At 37.7% G+C, this 18731-nt stretch overlaps 1 protein-coding gene across 1 annotated transcript in view; it reads left to right on the plus strand.

Moving 5' to 3' along the window:
• Positions 1 to 14187, plus strand: part of LOC140145753 (nose resistant to fluoxetine protein 6-like) — a 70576-nt gene extending 56389 nt beyond the window's left edge. Inside the window, exons 10-15 of the mRNA XM_072167430.1 lie at positions 1150 to 1229; positions 3566 to 3661; positions 4738 to 4822; positions 7471 to 7657; positions 10109 to 10251; positions 13347 to 14187. Coding sequence (XP_072023531.1) covers positions 1150 to 1229; positions 3566 to 3661; positions 4738 to 4822; positions 7471 to 7657; positions 10109 to 10251; positions 13347 to 13562 — 807 coding nt within the window. The 3' untranslated portion in view covers positions 13563 to 14187. The remainder of the gene's footprint in view (positions 1 to 1149; positions 1230 to 3565; positions 3662 to 4737; positions 4823 to 7470; positions 7658 to 10108; positions 10252 to 13346) is intronic.
• Positions 14188 to 18731: the final 4544 nt, after the last annotated feature.

Genomic DNA, 18731 nt, shown 5'->3' on the forward strand with positions numbered 1-18731 from the left:
AGGTTGTTGAACTTGGGAAAAACTTGTCAGCTGTTTGCTGATAGCATTAGAACAACAACATGATCAACAGGGTCTACACCCGGCACATGGATGGTGGGGTTTGATTTGGTCATGTTAGCAAATGATCTTATTTCTTTGTGCCATTTACCAGGTTCAATCTTTTGCAGATATTTGACTTTATTTACATTATGAGTGCGTTTAGCTTTCTTGGTTTCATATATGACTTGGTTCCGCAGTTGATTAAAAATCTGTTTGTCCCGCGGCCCCCGAGGCAAATGCCTTCTGCCTTCTCTGAATAAGATTCTTGACTCTGTACGTCATCCAGGGCTTATCAGTGGAGTGCAGTCGGACAGTCTTTGTTGGAAAAGACGAGTCAATACCCTCATTCAGAGTATGATAGAAGGCATCAGCCTTGGATTGGACATCAGGAGCATTATCCTAACCAGGATTGTTTTTGAATCCATCTACCAAACTGACACATTTTAGAATCAGTTATTGGTTGAACAGTCTTGTATTTCAATGTGTTCAATGGTTTGGAATGATTTGGTACTAAGCTGATGCATTGATGGTCACTACGGCCAATGGGAGCAAAGTGAATTGGCTCGCAATAAAGACTCTCCACATTGGTCATGATAAGATCAAGGATGGCATTACCTCTGGAGGGTTTAGTGGCAATCTGCTTCAGCTGATTACCCGAGCATAGGGACTTCGAGCATAGGGACTTGATGTTAGATCGATTAAAGTCACCTAGAATCATGATGGCAGCTTGCGATATTGCACAGTATTCAATTGTTTGCACAGTATTTTTGTGGAAGCTGAGAGTACATCAGACCTATCGAATATGCATTCTGAATACGAGGAATGTCCTTCTGATATCAAATAATTTGATTTTTTCTAAATTCGCGATATAATACAAATTTTATGCAAAATTATCAAAATTTGATATTTTTAAAACTTTATAAATCTAATTATATGTACTTAAAGTGCATGTAGCTGCGATGAAAAGCCTTCACATTGAAGATATACACTTTTCCCAAAGTGATGGTAATACCATGGTGCTGGTGATGATGATTTTAATATGAAGATGGTGATGATGCTAATTAGAAACTAATCAATATGTGTTCACCGTATCTTTACTTCATCTTTCAGTGTATGCTCTGGACGTGGTACTTGGCAAATGATATGCAGTTCTATATCATAAGTCCATTGATTATCTATTTCTTATACAGGTTGGTAACAGAATGGTCGACTGCAGATCCGTCGCGAAAACGCTATTTCAATGGGAAATGAACTTTGCTGCTTGGATGAGGTTAGCATTTATTCCGTATTGAAAAGCGTGTTCCGACGGATCTGCACTCGACAGCCCTGCAAACATCTATGATAATATACAAATAAAAAACAAACCAAGCTTCTTTGGGAAGAGGGGAGGGGGTCATTTCAGAGAAAGTGAAACTCTTGGACCAACGGCAAATTATATTGTTCTTGTATAAAAATTAATATTTGAAAGATAAGTATAATTATTTGAAATTACTTGGTACTCCAGATCGGTAAACATGAATATGTTTTAATTTTTCATATATTTTCTTTAGTTACTTTGAAAATGGCACTCGCTAGCGTTCCGAAAGCTCAACCCTCTCAAAAGAACTTCTCTATCAAGGTTTTCCAGGGAAAGACTCATAAATATAATTGTTCGTTATTATTTATTATAATTAATATATTGGGCCTACCGTAAAACCCCGTCTACAAGCATTATAGTGTTATGAAAGCTAAATTAATGCGATATGCGATACGTGCGTAAATATGCCAATATAATAGATTGGTCTTACAGTAATACTTGTTTATGCTTGGATCTGTAATTTACGAGGGTCATTCAAAAGTTCTACCTCCATTGCCATGTCTCTGTTATCTTAAGTGCCAGGAAGTAGAAATTACTCATGATTATACTCGTAAATCTTGGCTACAAAATGACAAAAATGCATACACTTTATAAATCATACTAATAATTGCTACTTATTTGGCAATATTCTTGTTGATTACAAAGTTCTGTTGCACTCAACATAGTCAATGTTTCGGAATACTGATATATCCTGAATCAAACTTGTCCTGTGAAGAAGGCTACTCTTCAGCGAGATCCACTATACACGGAAGGATGAACACTTTTGTGTATTCCAAATCTTCTTCGTTACTGCTGGATTAATAGCACATTATTGTCTACATGCAAAATGACTGGTTTACATGTACCTTGCTTCGAAGGCACATTGACTACCAACACATTAGAAAGCCAACAACTTTCTTGATCCAAATAGTAAAACTGAAAAATCCCAGCTATCGATAACTCAAAACAATACATTGAGTCATATAGGAGTTCCCAAGAATAGATATCTGTTATTGAATAACAGTTTTGCGTGATTACTTGAAAGGGGGTTCCCATCTCTCATATCCCATATGAAATATGCCCAGCTTTAAATTGTAAACAAAGTTAAATGATCAAATTAAAATTACTCGGGACACATCACAATAGTTTGATTGACAGATGTCGTCAGACGCAAACCAATCTTTTTAATTTTATTTTCGGTTATAGTGTGTATTAGGGACGTACCATTAGATACTCGGGGGGGGGGGGGTAGGAAGTTTGGGTCGGGGGAAGATTTTTTTTTCGCCGCCAAAGGCGGCGAAGTTTTTTTTTTTAATTTCATGCATTTTACACAGTTAGATGGGGAAGGTTTTTTATTTTTTTTTTTTAGTGTTGGTGGGGATTGTTTTTTTTTTGCTCATGTAGTGGGGGAAGTTTTTTTTTTGGAACAACTTCCTACTTCTCCCCTGAGAATAAAAAACATGCCAGGGTAATAGTGTAGTTTGGAATTGATTTTTCACCATTGCCAATATAAAAAAAAGGGACGTATAATTATACAAAGAAGGACACTAATCTCAGTGGGCACAGGTTAGGGTTTCGACGTTGATACAACGTCAGGTGTGCCCACTGACTTGGTATAGCGCAGAGTGTGCCCACTTGGGTAATCGCAAAGAGTTATAAGCATACGTTGACTAATCAAGCCGGGGTCTATTACAGTATTATGGCTTTCGGAGGCGCCGGACGATGTCTCGTTTGTTTTTGTCTTATTGATGTTAAATGCCTTTGAAATTTCAGCTCAAAGCTCCACTCCACGGCACCCCGTCACTACGCCACTCAATGATCTATAATAGTTTGGCGAATTTGTAAGGCTATTAAATTTTTCAGTTTACATTATTTTGGAAAACGGTTTTTTGCTTTTGCGATGCGAAAAATAAGGTTGTCCGCACCCAAATAAAACATCAAATTTTGTTTTTGTTTACTTCAAGGGTGGCAAATTAAGTTAATTAGTTTCAAAAGCACTGAAAGCTCCCTGCGAGCTAAATATTTTCACACCAACACAACACACTAATGTTGACATAAGACTTCTGTTCTTTACCTTTGACATAAGACTTCTGTTCTATAATCTGTCTGAAGATCATACGCCTGTACTCTTGAATCTGGAGAATTAATTATTAATTTTACAAAATAAAAAAAAATCCGACTTACTTTCAGGTATTCCAAGATTGGATATGCTACAATAGCTGCTCTTATGACTGCATGTTTTACCAGTCTTGCTGTTGCGTACATGAAATATTATGATCTTGAAAAGTAAGTGAAGAAGGGTGGCCTTATGTTGGGCCTCATAACTGCTAAATTGTTGGTCTAAAGTATATAAAAGTATACATAATTAGAATGGCAAGGACTTGATGAATCCATCTGTGAGGTCAAATTTGGGCCAAAAAAATGTTTATATGATTATTTTTTTAATTTAGTGGTATTTTAATACCACTAAATTTAATTAAAATTAACCATAACTGAACCAGATCTCACTAAATCTTACTTTTAAATTCACTGCTGGTGCATTGCACGTGATGCGATTGACGCAATCAGCCTAAGTCATATATACCCAGGGAATCGCTGGCCAGGCCAGCGTCACCCGTGTGGCTACAGGTCGGTGATCTTCTGCGTTGGCATGCGAGGTGTCCGAGGTTCGAATCCCGGGGGTACCAAGTGACTTCTTTGTTCATCTTCTCTCCTTTTTCGTTTCTTCTTTCCCTTCCAATAGCAAAAAACACCTTGTGCACAGTTAGGGTTAAACCCTTACAATTCCCGGCGATTACGAGCTGATCAAACTGGAAACCCTTCGTGGATCCTCTAAGTCATGCTATAATTAAAGACAGAGATAAAAACAATTTATCGCGTCAGATATCAGTCAATTACGATCCTTCCTTGATTGGTTTACACAGGTTAATCGGCGCGTAAAAGGAAGACCGATCTACCTGGTGCTGATCGGAGAAAAGGAATAGCAGCAAATGGCGAATATTACGTACTTTTACAAGGCAAAAAGCAGCTTTTCTAGGCATTGTTAACATGGTGCCTTCGCCAAAGAAAGTTTCCTACTATAAAGACCTAACCTTTGAGATGGTTTGCATGTCGAAAGGTGCAAAATTAACAATAAGACGCCCGGTTATAAATCCGCGTTCAGCAAGTCATCATCACGACACTTGTAAACAAACCGTGCTCGAGTTTGATTGACAAATGACGTCAGACGCGATAAATTGTCTTTATCTTTGTCTTTCATTATAGTGCAGTTTTGTGTATGTTCAACTGGTTGGGGCACATTATTTCTCCCGCTTAGTCTAGCCACAATATAACAATAACAATGTAACATTTTTGCTAAACAGGAATCCAAAAAAACTTAACGAACTTAAAGCATTGACATACATCAAACCCTGGTCTCGAATCAACAGTTACCTTGTCGGCATGATTGTAGGTTACGTCTTATATGAGATGCCAAGGAAACGATGGAAAATATCAAAGGGGAGGATGGGGGCCAAGGACTCAACGGAGCTGAGCCCCCCCCCCCCCCCTCCGTGGGGAAAGGGGTCGGGTATCCTGGATCTTGGTTGGGCTGAGAACGTGAGCTTAAACATATTACCTCAACCTTCTGAGAACTACTAACACTGTGTACTTTCATTCTGGACAAACTTAAGTCCACGATTTTTGCAAACTTCAAAGAAAATTAACATTGTGTGGCAAATATGATTTTGAATGTCCAAATCAATATCCATTTAAAAGGAGCACCTCCTTATGGTTATGATCTCTATGACTAGGGTTTGGAGGGTAGGATAGGAATTGATTTAGGATTAGGGTTTGCATGTTAAGGGTATGTTATGGTTGGGGTTGGGATTAGGGTTAGGTTAGGGTTAGGATTAGTGCTAGGATTAGGGTTAGTATTATGGCCCAGGTGTAGGGTTTAGGGTTGGGGTACCGTATGAGAGGACTGGAGTCTGCAATTATCTCGGACAAAATAGTTGTTTTTTCAACAAACAAAATTGTCATTGGTGTGTTGGTGTGTGGGGTGTGTGTGTACATGTTAATATGGCTATGTGAATTATAAGCTTGTGAAGAATGTCATTTCTTTATAGTACAAGAACAAATAGATCATGCCCCAGGCTTAAGCATACCAATGCAATGTGTTATAGATTTACATGTTCTGACTTAATTTGACTTTTCATTGCAAAATTGCAGCCATTTTAGATTATCGCAGTATTTTTTTTTAAATTGCAACTTCCTACGTACAAAATGACGTTCAATTGACTCGCGCCATTACGTGTCGGGTAAAGCCGTTTAGAAGATAAACTCATTATGCAACTATAATTTAGGCTATCACTACTACTAATGATATGGCTATAATTTGTAGCTGTCAATTTCCACCACCCCCTCGGCCAGGATACCGGGGGTGGGGTGGGGGCTGGGACTTATGCCAGGGCTAAAATGTTAAAACTCCGCGGCTAACTCTCGGCCAATTCCATTGAATAGGTCATAATTACTCACATCACCAGTATCATAATACATTCAAAGTCCATCATGAAATCTAACCGGCTTTCAGAGTACCCGGATACATGTAATTTCCAAGTTCAAGCTAGTCCCCGGCAGTCATGCATGTATTAATTAGCAATTAGCATAAGGGCGCAGTGAAAAGGATGCCAGTCTTTCTCTATAGACTATCATTAAAATCTTTAAAAATTTTTCGATCTCTCCCATCTGTGGCGCACTTGCAGGATTTAATATTACTAATCATGACCAATCCAAATTTAGCCAAAATTATGCAAATTTCTGCTCGTTTTAATGCTTACATTAGCTTTCTATGATTTTTTCTGAGAATTGAAATTAAGGGCGCATAATCATGTAATATTATTTGGTGGTGTGAAATAAAAAACCGTTAGTTTTTTAAGTTCGGGTCCATTTAATTGATTAACATGTTGCATTCTTTCGTTGTAATTAGAACATGCCAACCTCATAGAAAACTATAAAGTCCCAAAGGACACCAAATTACCTCAAGTTGTCGTATAGTTTTCACCGGAACTCATCACCATTGCACTTTTGTCGCATTAATTTGGGTGTCATACGCCCGTATGCTAAGTAAAGATTTGTTCCAAGTCTACCATGTTATAATAATGTGAACTTTTTAGACTGCAGCAAGTCTGTCCTAAAACATTGTACCTGTATGGATTAAATGATTGGGAAATTCAAAATCATATTTGCCACACAATGTGAATTTTCTTTGAAGTTTACCAAAATAGCGGATTTAATTTTGTCCAGAAATGAAAGTATACAGTGTTTACTGTCTTCCATTTCTAAGCGATCTTTAAGCAAAGTCATTGCTCATTGTTCATTTACAACCGAATGACAAAAAAGGTGAAAATATTAACTTTTTGCACAAGATTTGCAATTTAGAGAGAATTTGACATTGCTCATTGAAATGAAACTAGTACAGTGGAAACTCATTAATACAAGCTCTGATAATACAAAAAACCTGATAAGACAAGCTTGATTTTCAGGTCCCTGGCACTGAATCCATATGTAATATGTGATGGACAAGACAAAATCCTGATAAGACAAACTAACTTTTGTGCCCCCACAAATTTCGTATTAAAGAGTTTCCACTGTATATGGACAATATAAGTGTGCTCTCTCATTTAATGGCATAACATTTGGAAATATTGTAAGGATCAATCGGGATTTTGACTTATAAAACCTACATCTTGGTCATAAATTGTGCGTGAATAGGTCGTTTTCAACAGATTTACCACATTTGCCTTGCAATAAACATTGAATTGTGTCATCTGTTGACTTAATGAAAAAATGTATTTTAGCAGCAAGTATTAGCTTTCATTCGACATTAAAACATTTCTGATTGACATGATGAAGGAAACTATCGGGGTTTTGATAAAACCAATCACAGATTATTTTGTAGCCAAACCTTTCGATATGATTGGTTAATTACGCAATATACTCACCTGAGTGACCTATGACAGCCTCTAAATATTAAGCCCAATCCTGTTCAGTCCTACACCCATTCTTACCATGCTGCTGACTAATATTAACCAATTGTTTTCATCTTGTAAATTCAGTTGGGTGCTCTGCTAGGATGGTGTTATGCTATAGCAACAGGCCTTGGAACAGTATATGGTCTGTACAGAACACCTCAGGGGCATTCCCAAACCAAACCTGAAGCAGTATTTTACGGAACTGTGTCTAGAACATTATGGGCCTCGGCTGTGTCATGGGTTGTGTTCGCTTGTGTAATTGGAAAAGGAGGTAGGTAAAACAGATGAGAATAAGGCCCGGAGAATAAGGTAGGAATATGAAAGTGACGTACCTGTGCATGTGCTTGCCGCAGTACGACTTTTGGTTCTGGGAGGGGGGTTCGGACAGGGTTATGCCGCTGAGAATTTGAAAGTGGACTCATCAATAAGCTGCAGCTCAATCAGAATAAAGCGGATTTTTTCATCAGTGCGACCAGTAGAGCTCTCAGTAAGCTTCCCGTCATTGAGCTGAACTTGGGCAACCACTCTATCAAACCACCTGCCAATGTTAAAGAACTTACGTGTTGTTTTTGATGGAGCTCTAAATATTAGCAATCTTTGTAAAACTCTCATATATACGCTCCAATAAAAGAGCCGGGGATTGCTGTTTTCGGGCCCCAGCTCTGGAACAAGCTCATTGTTTATGTTAGAGAAGCGGCATCTGCGGCTACTGAAGACATACCTTTTTCCTAACGTGTAATTTATTGTTGTTGATTTTATTTTGTCTTCCATATATATGTGACGTGTCATGTCAAAAGGAGACACTTTTGGGCAGGTTATGAATTTTGAGGTTTTACATATCTTAAATATAGAGATATTTTGCTCCACAACGCCGTTTTCCCAAATGAATTTGGACATTCCAAAGCAAAGATATTGAGTTTGGAAGTTATGGTATTATAAAATTGGATATTGAGATATCGGCCTTTAAAAATATTATTGACAATGTTGAGAGTGGGAATTAACTTGAAAAATGTCTCAAAAAATACAAGATGCCAGTTACATTCCGGTCTGAAACTATCAGACAATATTTTTAACATTAATAACATCACAAATTAGCAACAAACCCAAATTGTGAAAAAATCACCCACCAGCAGATTTTTGGCTATTTCTCCATTTACGATCCTGCCCAAAAGTGTCTCCTTTTGACATGACACGTCACATATTTTGTTTTGGAGCAAAAGCAATGTGTTATTTGTAGAGCGCTATGGAAATGTAAAATTTATTCCAAGATTATAATTTGGGCATTTCCTGGGCCAGTACGCGCAAAGCGCACAAAATTGTGCAATGTTACCATATATTGGCCCAAAAAAGGAGGATAAAAGGGGGGGGGGTCATTTGGTGTAGCTTCCATCCATTATGATAACATGGGTGCAAGTTTTTGGAAAATGGGGTCATTATGCGGCAGATTTGAAAAAAGGGGACAGGCACCATTAGTGAAATTGCACAAAGTAGGTAAACTGATTTTGCAATTTGCAAATGTTCCCCCGTACAAATCCAAGAACACCTCGGCACAAAAGATCCCCTACACACCCCAATGACGTTCCGCACCACACCGTAGCACCATATCAAATTAACTCTCACACTCCTCATCCGATTCCGGCTGGAACTTGATGCTGGTGGCGTCAATTTGAGAAAGTACCACGGTGCAGCACGCACCGCCACTGAGGCATGCGCCTAAGACCTCCATACCGAAGTATTCCTGGACATGCACAGAAGAAACATTTCCAAATTGTGAGTTATGAACAATCCCGATGGAGTTATTTATGAGTACTGACAGGTTAATTTAAGATGTAGTGATTAAGGAGCTCGGATTTGAAATATTTGAAAATTTGAACGTTCCTAACGTCAGCAGTGAGGTTGTTCCAGGAGTTGTATACACGGTTAAAAATGTCTGCTTAAAAATATTGGTATTGCACTTATTTGGGATAATTGTAGGCGAGTCAGAAGATCTTAAAGAAATGGATCCAGTGCCACGGAAATTCACTCTATCTTGTAATGAGATAAAAGACATGCCATGTAAACCCTTGAAGAGCAGGATGTTATCTTTAAACTTGCGTCGGTCCTCAAGACTAGAAAGGTTGAGTTCTGTAAGACGCTCTTCATAGGGGGCAGAACTTTGAAGGATGAATCTGGCAGCACGCCTTTGAACTCTTTCAATGGCAGTAATAAGACCCTTAGTAGATGGATTCCAAATTTCTGACCCGTATTCCAAAATAGGTCTGACATGGGCCAAATAAAGAATTTTTACGAGTAAGGGGGTCTTTCACTTGCAAGTGTGACGGATCAAGCCCAAAATACGGTTAGCTTTGCAAATCATATGATTAATATGCATTTTCTAATTCAAATTATTAGTGACCATGATACCAAGATCGTTTTGACTAGCAACAGAAAGTAAATTGTGTCATTTATTTTCCTTTTTTGTGATCCCAAGCATGCTCCTTTCCATACTGTGTTGAATTGAGCCACTCCTACTTCTGCTCCATGAGTCATTGCCCAAATATGCTATATATCACCTAAAGACTTATTTTTTTATTGCTAAATATGTATTTTTTCTTCATTAAAGTCTCTGCCTTACATCTATATCATACTCAATTACTCATGAGCTTACCCCGTACGCCAAATAGATGAATGGGGTACTAAATATTATGCTCTTACATGTGTCATTTATATTTTCATTGTTTAGGTCCAGTAAACAGTATACTTAGTTGGTCAGCATTTGCACCATTAGCTAAGCTCACATACTGTGCCTATCTACTACATCCAATCTTAATATATGTCTACTACAGGAGTGTTGTCACGCCGTTTCATTACAGCGACTACAATATGGTAAGTTACGCAGCGGCGTGACGTCAAATGGCGACATATTGGGTTTAACCGCAAGGAAGTGTGGGATTTACCTAAACGGTCAATGGCGCGTGCGATAAATAAACGTATTGTAAAATGACGCAAATGGTCAAAATAACAAATAAGCACCATTAAAACCAAAATCAACAAAATAAAATGCAACCAACTCAACCCAAGAAAAACAAAACAAAACAAAACAAAACAAAAAACTCTGCGCACCCAGTATTCCTATATGGTGCAATACAGGTTTATCCTGTTATATACGTCTAGGCCTCTTCTTTTGTTCCATTATCTATTGTATTTCTTTTGTTCAGAGTCTGGTCAACTGTCGATTATATCAAGTAATGTGGTCAGGTCAAGATAATGTGGACAGGTCAAGATAATGTGGACAGGTCAAGATAATCTGGCCAGGTCAAGATAATCTTGGTCAGGTCAATAAATTTTGAACAAGAGAAGTACATGTTCATATTTAGAAACACTGGCCACATTATTTGACTTTTTGGACATTTCAACAAACTTAAAATGCATGAAAGTTTAATATATTTTACACGATCAGCATAAATTAGTATGCAAGTTTATGCATATTAGATTTAAATGAAGATGGTAAACAATACTTGTGTGTATTGAATGACACCAAGAACACCTTTATTGAATAATGCAAATTAGTTTGTATTATGTCTCTTAAAGCCTGTATAATTAGGGACGAGGATGTCAATCTACCTTTGTCCCCCTCTCCCAACTAACGCAGATTCCGACAAAGTAGGTAACAAAACAGAGGATGATTTAAGCACTTCCCAGCAAGTCTTGCGGTTAGCACAGCTGTGTGAGGAACATGACACCACTGCCCGCCCACTGCATACACACGTGCATGGTTAAATTTGAATTTGGACAGATATATTTACAATAAAAACACCTTCAAAAAGTTGGTCGATTTCACATTTTATGTTATGTACAGAAGGTGTGAATTACCCTTCATGCATACATCACTTTAGATCTGAAATCGACCAAGTAATGACGACACACGGGCAATTCTAAAACAACATCTTTTGCACAGAGTTCAATGGGATTTGAAAAGTAAAGTGGCAGTTGAAGCTCTAGTGATACCACTTTTTACAGTGCATGATGGGGCTTCTTAAATCATCCTCTGGTAACAAAACAAGAGCCATGAGGTCTTACAAATTAAGTTCAACCAAGGATATTTTGCACCTAAAATGTAGTACATTACAGGCCACAAGACTAGATGTAGAAAAACTACAACAATCTGCGGCCTAACCCCAACCAAAATAGGTCGAGGAGGGTACCCAGGAATATGCGTTGATTTGGTTCAGGACATTTGTTCTATAAGTATATTAAAGATAAATATAAATTCTATGGTGTTAAATGTCAGAGTTACCGTCATGTGTAAGTAAAACACACCCACTTTGGTAATTTGACCTTTGAACTATTTACATATTCATTATTAATATTAATAATATGTATAAAGAATTAATAAGGCTATCGAGTGGGACCACAAGTGAATTGAATAGAATCTCTCGTTAAAATCAATGTTGTATTGATTTGATCAAATCATTTGCAATTGACACTAGATAAGACTCATAGACTCGAACGCAGGACACATGGGAATAATATTACACTGTCTCGGTGTGTTTTTATTTTTGGAAAACCCTAAAACTTACACAAGATAATCATATCAGCTTTTCCAGTTTGTCTTTTGGAAAATGAATAAACCATAACATCAAATTCGTTTATTTTGGCTCACCGTATATGTTCGCATGTTAGTCGCTCGGAAGGCTCGATCCCTTCGGGGTCTCGCCTTCCGAGCGACTAACATGCTCACCTTACCTCAACAAGACACCGATTATATATGGTAATGGTCTGTTTTGAACCCTTTATCTACTACTTAGTGTTGGGGTCAGGGTTATACTTGTGCGCAGGGTATACCAGAATTATTCCCGCCAGAACAACATTTGGCATGTTTACACGGTGTTATGATGACCCCATACCCCATAGAGATGTGACCCAAAGGACCGACTCTGACAGGTTTGCGATACTCTCTGTGACGATTATTGATATACATTTCTTGTCAAATAAATACATTTTCGCTAAAAAAAGAATAGCGCCACAATGGGTATTTTTGGTAAAAAACTATAAAAATCACGAAAAAAACATGTGTTAACTCAGATTTCGCCTGAAATTGATATGATGGAATATTTTTGTTCACAGATATAAAATATTCATATGCCCTCTATTACTCAGAGCAAAAAATTAAGGTTGCAGTCAATTTCTGTTTGAAGTTATGGCTACTTTTAGATTTGACATTTTTTAATGGGTAAAAATTGGAAAAAAGTCGCAAAAACACATTATTTAACCAAAATATCTCAGTTCACGTCACTTTTCAGAAATGCCAGCCGGTTTAATCAGAAAGATGAGACTCTTATGGCCCGTCTTATGGTTAATTTTAACCCGGCTGGCACCTTTGTCCAAAAATGTTGCACGGGACCCTATGTAGCCAGAAAGTGGGCTCTCTACTATTACGTCTTGTTTGTACTATGTGCAATGTACATGCAATGTACATCCCATTTGCTGCGTGAACATGGTGAAGCTCCCGATAATCATGATAATAATACGATCGGCGAGATGAATCATGCAATGTAGGCGCTGGAATGAAGTAGCAATTTTCTTCGTTTTACCTCATTTGTTTGGCTCGAAATTAAAAGGGGACAATGTGATCAGTAGCTATCAGTGAAAACTAACATTTAAATAGGAATCTATCTTTTATGCAAATCACACATTATTGCTTTAAGGTATAATCTTTGGTTTATCCACAAAAAGCATGAGTAATATCAGTCAGGGTTCGCAGGGTTTTGCCGCAGATGGAAAAAAAACCGCTTAGCAAAAACTGTTTTTGTGAGGTTTTGTCATTTTTTTGCCATTTTGCCGGTTTAAACCGGGCAAAAACCTAACCCTGACATCAGTGCAAAACCCATGAAAAGTGAGAGTAAGTTTGTCTTCTCCTTCTTTCACCTGGGAATTAACTTTACTGTCACATTGTATACTTTTATTCCTTTTCTTTTTAGGTCTATCTCTTCCTGGGTACCATAGTGTTATCATATGCAGCAGCATACATCATGTCTGTGTGTGCTGAAGCACCATTTATGGCATTGGAAAAACTGATTCTACCTACGAAAGGCTCATCAACACGAGATAAGAAACAGAGCTCCGAAACATCCAAACTTCTACAAGACTCGGATCCTACACTCTTAAAAATACGGGGTCACATATGCACCGACTAAAAAAATTGACCCCGTTTCATTGCAAACAACCACTTTTGAAGTCAAATTTAACCCCGCCCCGCACGGGGCCAAAAAGAACCCCAAGAGGGTCATTTTTGACCCTGCAAGCGACTGTCAATTATGTACCGACTAAAAAAAGGGTCAAATTTGACCCCATATTTTTAAGTGTGTAGCATCATGTCTGTGTGCACTGAAGCATTTAGACGTAATGAGATTAGACATAATTGATTACTAATTGTATTGAGCATGCGTGGTCCTTGTTCATTTGTCACACTAATTGTATTGAGCATGCGTGGTCCTTGTTTATTTGTCACACTAATTGTATTGCACACGCGTGGTCCTTGTTTATTTGTCACACTAATTGTATTGAAAACGCGTGGTCCTTGTTTATTTGTCACACTAATTGTATTGAAAACGCGTGGTCCTTGTTTATTTGTCACACTAATTGTATTGAGCATGCGTGATCCTTGTTTATTTGTCACACTAATTGTATTGAACACGCGTGGTCCTTGTTTATTTGTCACACTAATTGTATTGATCATGCGTGGTCCTTGTTTATTTGTCACACTAATTGTATTGAGCATGCGTGGTCCTTGTTTATTTGTCACACTAATTGTATTGAGCATGCGTGACCCTTGTTTATTTGTCACACTAATTGTATTGAACACGTGGTCCTTGTTTATTTGTCACACTTATTGTATTGAGCATGCGTGGTCCTTGTTTATTTGTCACACTAATTGTATTGAGCATGCGTGATCCTTGTTTACTTGTCACACTAATTGTATTGAACACGCGTGGTCCTTGTTTATTTGTCACACTAATGGTATTGAACACGCGTGGTCCTTGTTTATTTGTCACACTAATTGTATTGAGCATGCGTGGTCATAGGGCCTGCACTTAGTCTCGACATTTGAAAGGGCGTGAATTTATTTTTGGATACGCCCCTATTATAATTAGGTAATACTCACACACATTCCCTATATGTATACGTGTACCACATGTAGTAAATATGTCTGCTTTAGGCTGAGTTCACATAGAAGTATACGGTATACGGTATTCGCTATACGAAATACGCTCATTCGATCAGGCTGAGTTCATATAGGAGTATACTATGTGAACTCAGCCTGATCGAATGAGCGTATTTCGTATAGCGAATAGCGAGTATGTCAGTTTACCCATTTTCTTCGTCTTATCAAATGCTTGTAACTTTACTTCTTGAGGTCACATTGCATTCAATGAGGTGTCATAATGTGCAGAATTAGATAGTGCATCTATTAAAAAATGAATTTACCCACATATGGTTTAGGTTTTTAAAATTAGGACAGTATACTCTGCACTAAAATCAAACACGCACGATTCCCACTATACTATACTATACGCAGGTATACGGCCTTTTCGAATAGCTCTTATGTGACCCGGTACTATGAAATTACCTTGCTCGATTTAAGCTATACGTGTACACCTGTAAAACGTGCACCGTATACCCGAATAGTATACTTCTATGTGATCGTAGCCTTATGTGACCCGGTACTATGAAATTGCCTTGCTCGCTTTAAGCTATACGCGTGCATCTGCAAAACGTGCACCGTATACCCGAAATGTGAACGCAGCCTTATCTGTATTTTACCGTTCTTAAGGGATCTAAAATGAGCGTTTATTGCGTTTCGACAGTATTTTTTGTGTGACATGAGAGCACCTCAGACCTATCGAATTGCATTCTGAATACGAAGCATGGCTTTCTGATATCAAATAATTTTCATTTTTTTAAAATCGCAATATAATACAAATTTTATGACAAATTATAAAAATTTGATATTTTTCAAATTTTTGATATATAACAGTCCTCGAAGTAAATTATATAAATCTAATGATATATTCTTAAAGTGTATGTAGCAGGAGGAAAAGCCGACGGTCAATTGAAAATTTTGACCTTTCATATTGAAGATATTGATTTTTCCCCAAAAAGACCTTATTTTTTTGGTGTTTTGGGAAAAAATCCATATCTTCAATACGAAAGGTCAAAATTTTCAATTGATCGTCGGCTTTTTCATCCCACCTTACATACACTTTAAGTATAAATCATCAGATTTTTAAAGTTCACTTCAAGTACTGTTAAATATCAAAAATATCAATTTTAATGATTTGCCATAAAATGTGTATTAAATTGCGAATTTCAAAAATCAAAATTATTTGATATCAGAATGACATTCTTCGTATTCAGAATGCAATTCGATATGTCTGATGTGCTCTAATGTCTCAAAATAGATACCGTCCAAACGTTCATACCCCAGCCCTTAAGCAAATAGTTAAACACGATTTCATCAAACATAACAATTAGCTCTTTTACAGTGTGCAATCATCCCGGGCAATAATTGGGCAATAATAGAGCATGTGCGTGAAATTATTGATTAGCTCCATACAAAAGATTTGAACCGGTGTCTTGCGCCGTCATGGCGCAGTGCAGTCCATTCAATGAAATGTTGTCATCAACCTATTTGATCGATGTGCATTTGTTATGTGCGTGACACGAACAGTCACGGTAGATTGCAGTCATGCTTTTGTTGAATGCATTTGAGTAGTCCGCCTATTTACGGTATGATACGTCATATGCACAACCTCTATAGAAGTGTGTATAGTTATAAGCTTCATTCACATGCGGCCTTCAGATAATAGATCAGTGACCGGGTTGTTTACTACATCAAATTATTGCTGAACCATGAAATGGTATCAGCCTGTATGTAATAGGTTACTACCAGTGGCGGCGCCAGGTATTTTGTCGGGGGGTGGCAAAGTTAATTTTAGGGCGGAAAATCAACAAATGTTGCGCAAAATTACTGCAAAAAGTGGAAATCTGCGCAACTTTTGGGTTTTTACTGGGGGACAACAGGGGGCAAGAGTTCTGACTGTGGGGCATTTTCCCCCATGCCCCCCCGTGGCGCCGCCACTGGTGACTACATTTATAACTAACCTTTTGGTCTGAAATGGACGAAGGTATGACCCCCCCCCCCAAGTGGTGCCAAATGAAAGAGGAAGAAGTAAAATATTTCCACCCGGGGTGCCACCCGTCATAAGACCCAGGACAATATTCATATGGGTCCTTTTCATATCTCGAAATGCTAAGAAGGTATGACCCCAGTGGTGTCAAATGAAAGAGAACAAAGTAAAGAATATGTTCAAGAGACGATACGTTGGCGAAGTTACGTAATTAATCGGATTAATTACCATAGCAATAGGTTAAAAAATTTTGAACATATCACGCTGCACTACAAGCAGGTTACACTCATCACCTGTGTATGTCTGCAATCATAGATTGAATACAATGCCGGTCTTTTCAAAGATACTAATCTTACAGGTGTAAGTGATCAGCATGATATGGTTCAATGCAGAGGTACCGCGTGAACGTATCAGTGCAGCGCGGTAAATTTGTTCACCTATTGCTATGGTAGTTAATCCGATTATTACGTAACTTCTCCAGCGTATATCATGTGGGCTACCATGATGTCATCATGAATACTCGGATAAACTCATACTGCTAACGGGGAATTCTTGTGATGAGTTTATAAGAATCACTCTAGGAACTTTAGAGTTCAACTGATACCATGTAATATTTACATTCCAAGCTATTATTCGGTACTTTAAAGGAGTCTCCGGCAATAACAACATGCCTTATATGTTAGAAAAATAATTATCAAACACGAATCACATGTTTTTATTTAAAACAATCTCATATTGACCATAAAAAACGAATAAAAACAGTCGGCTCTCAAAATTCCCGCGCCGAAATTGTCTAAGTGCAATGACGTAATGGTTATCCGTGCTCAATTGTCGTCGTCAGCCTTCAATCATATTACTAATACTGGGACGTTATTGCACTCGACAATTTCGACGCCCGGGAATTTTGAATATCGCGTGTTGAGAGACGGATGTTTTATTCGTTTTTATGGTCACTACGAGTGTGTTTTAAATAAAACAAATTAAATCGTGCTTTATAATTATTTTTCTTACAGGCATAATGTTGTGGTTGGCGGAGACTCCCTTAACTGCTAAATGAAACTCGCTTTAATTAACCTCTACCTGATTATATACGTCTAGCCCTCTTCTTTTGTTCCATTATCTATTGTATTTCTTTTGTTCAGAGTCTGGTCAACTGTCGATTATATCAAGTAATGTGGACAGGTCAAGATAATCTGGACAGGTCAAGATAATCTGGCCAGGTCAAGATAATCTTGGTCCGGTCAATAAATTTTGAACAAGAGAAGTACATGTTCATATTTAGAAACACTGGCCACATTATTTGACTTTTTGGACATTTCAACAAACTTAAAATGCATCAAAGTTTAATATATTTTACACGATCAGCCTAAATTAGTATGCAAGTTTATGCATATTAGATTTAAATGAAGATGGTAAACAATACTTGTGTGTATTGAATGACACCAAGAACACCTTTATTGAATAATGCAAATTAGAATCTCCCGTTAAAATCAATGTTGTATTGATTTGATTAAATCATTTGCAATTGACACTAGATAAGACTCATAGACTCGAACGCAGGACACATGGGAAGAATATACACTGTCTCGGTGTGTTTTTATTTTGGAAAACCCTAAACTTACACAAGATAATCATATCAGCTTTTCCAGTTTGTCTTTTGGAAAATGAATAAACCATAACAACAAATTCGTTTATTTTGGCTCACCGTATATGTAAGATAAACGGTTCAAAACAGACCATTACCATAGATAATCGGTGTCTTGTTGAGGGATGGTTCGCATGTTAGTCGCTCGGAAGGCTAGTCACCTTCGGCAGTCCTGTATTCACTATTTATAAATAGCAATATATAAATTCTTGATAGAGAGAAATGGAGGTTGCCATTTTGGCTGGGCGCCAGTATGTCTGGAGAGTTGACCTCTAGCACAGTGGGGGTCTTCCTGTACTTTTCAATGGCAAGTCGGTTGACTTCAGCAACTAGTCGCTCAAAATTCGGGGTGTTTTACCGAATAAAAACCATTATAAAATGAATGGCGCTCGGTAACTTTTCTCTAAAATCAGTTTCTCATAACATATGTAAGTTACAGAATCCCCCAATCTTCAGATTTTTGGCCCATATCATTTTTGTAAAAATTCATGAATACCGACATCTTGTTTTCCTATTCATTTGTATGGAGT

The sequence above is a fragment of the Amphiura filiformis genome, unplaced genomic scaffold (genome assembly GCF_039555335.1).
Source record: "Amphiura filiformis unplaced genomic scaffold, Afil_fr2py scaffold_597, whole genome shotgun sequence".
Taxonomy (NCBI): domain Eukaryota; kingdom Metazoa; phylum Echinodermata; class Ophiuroidea; order Amphilepidida; family Amphiuridae; genus Amphiura; species Amphiura filiformis.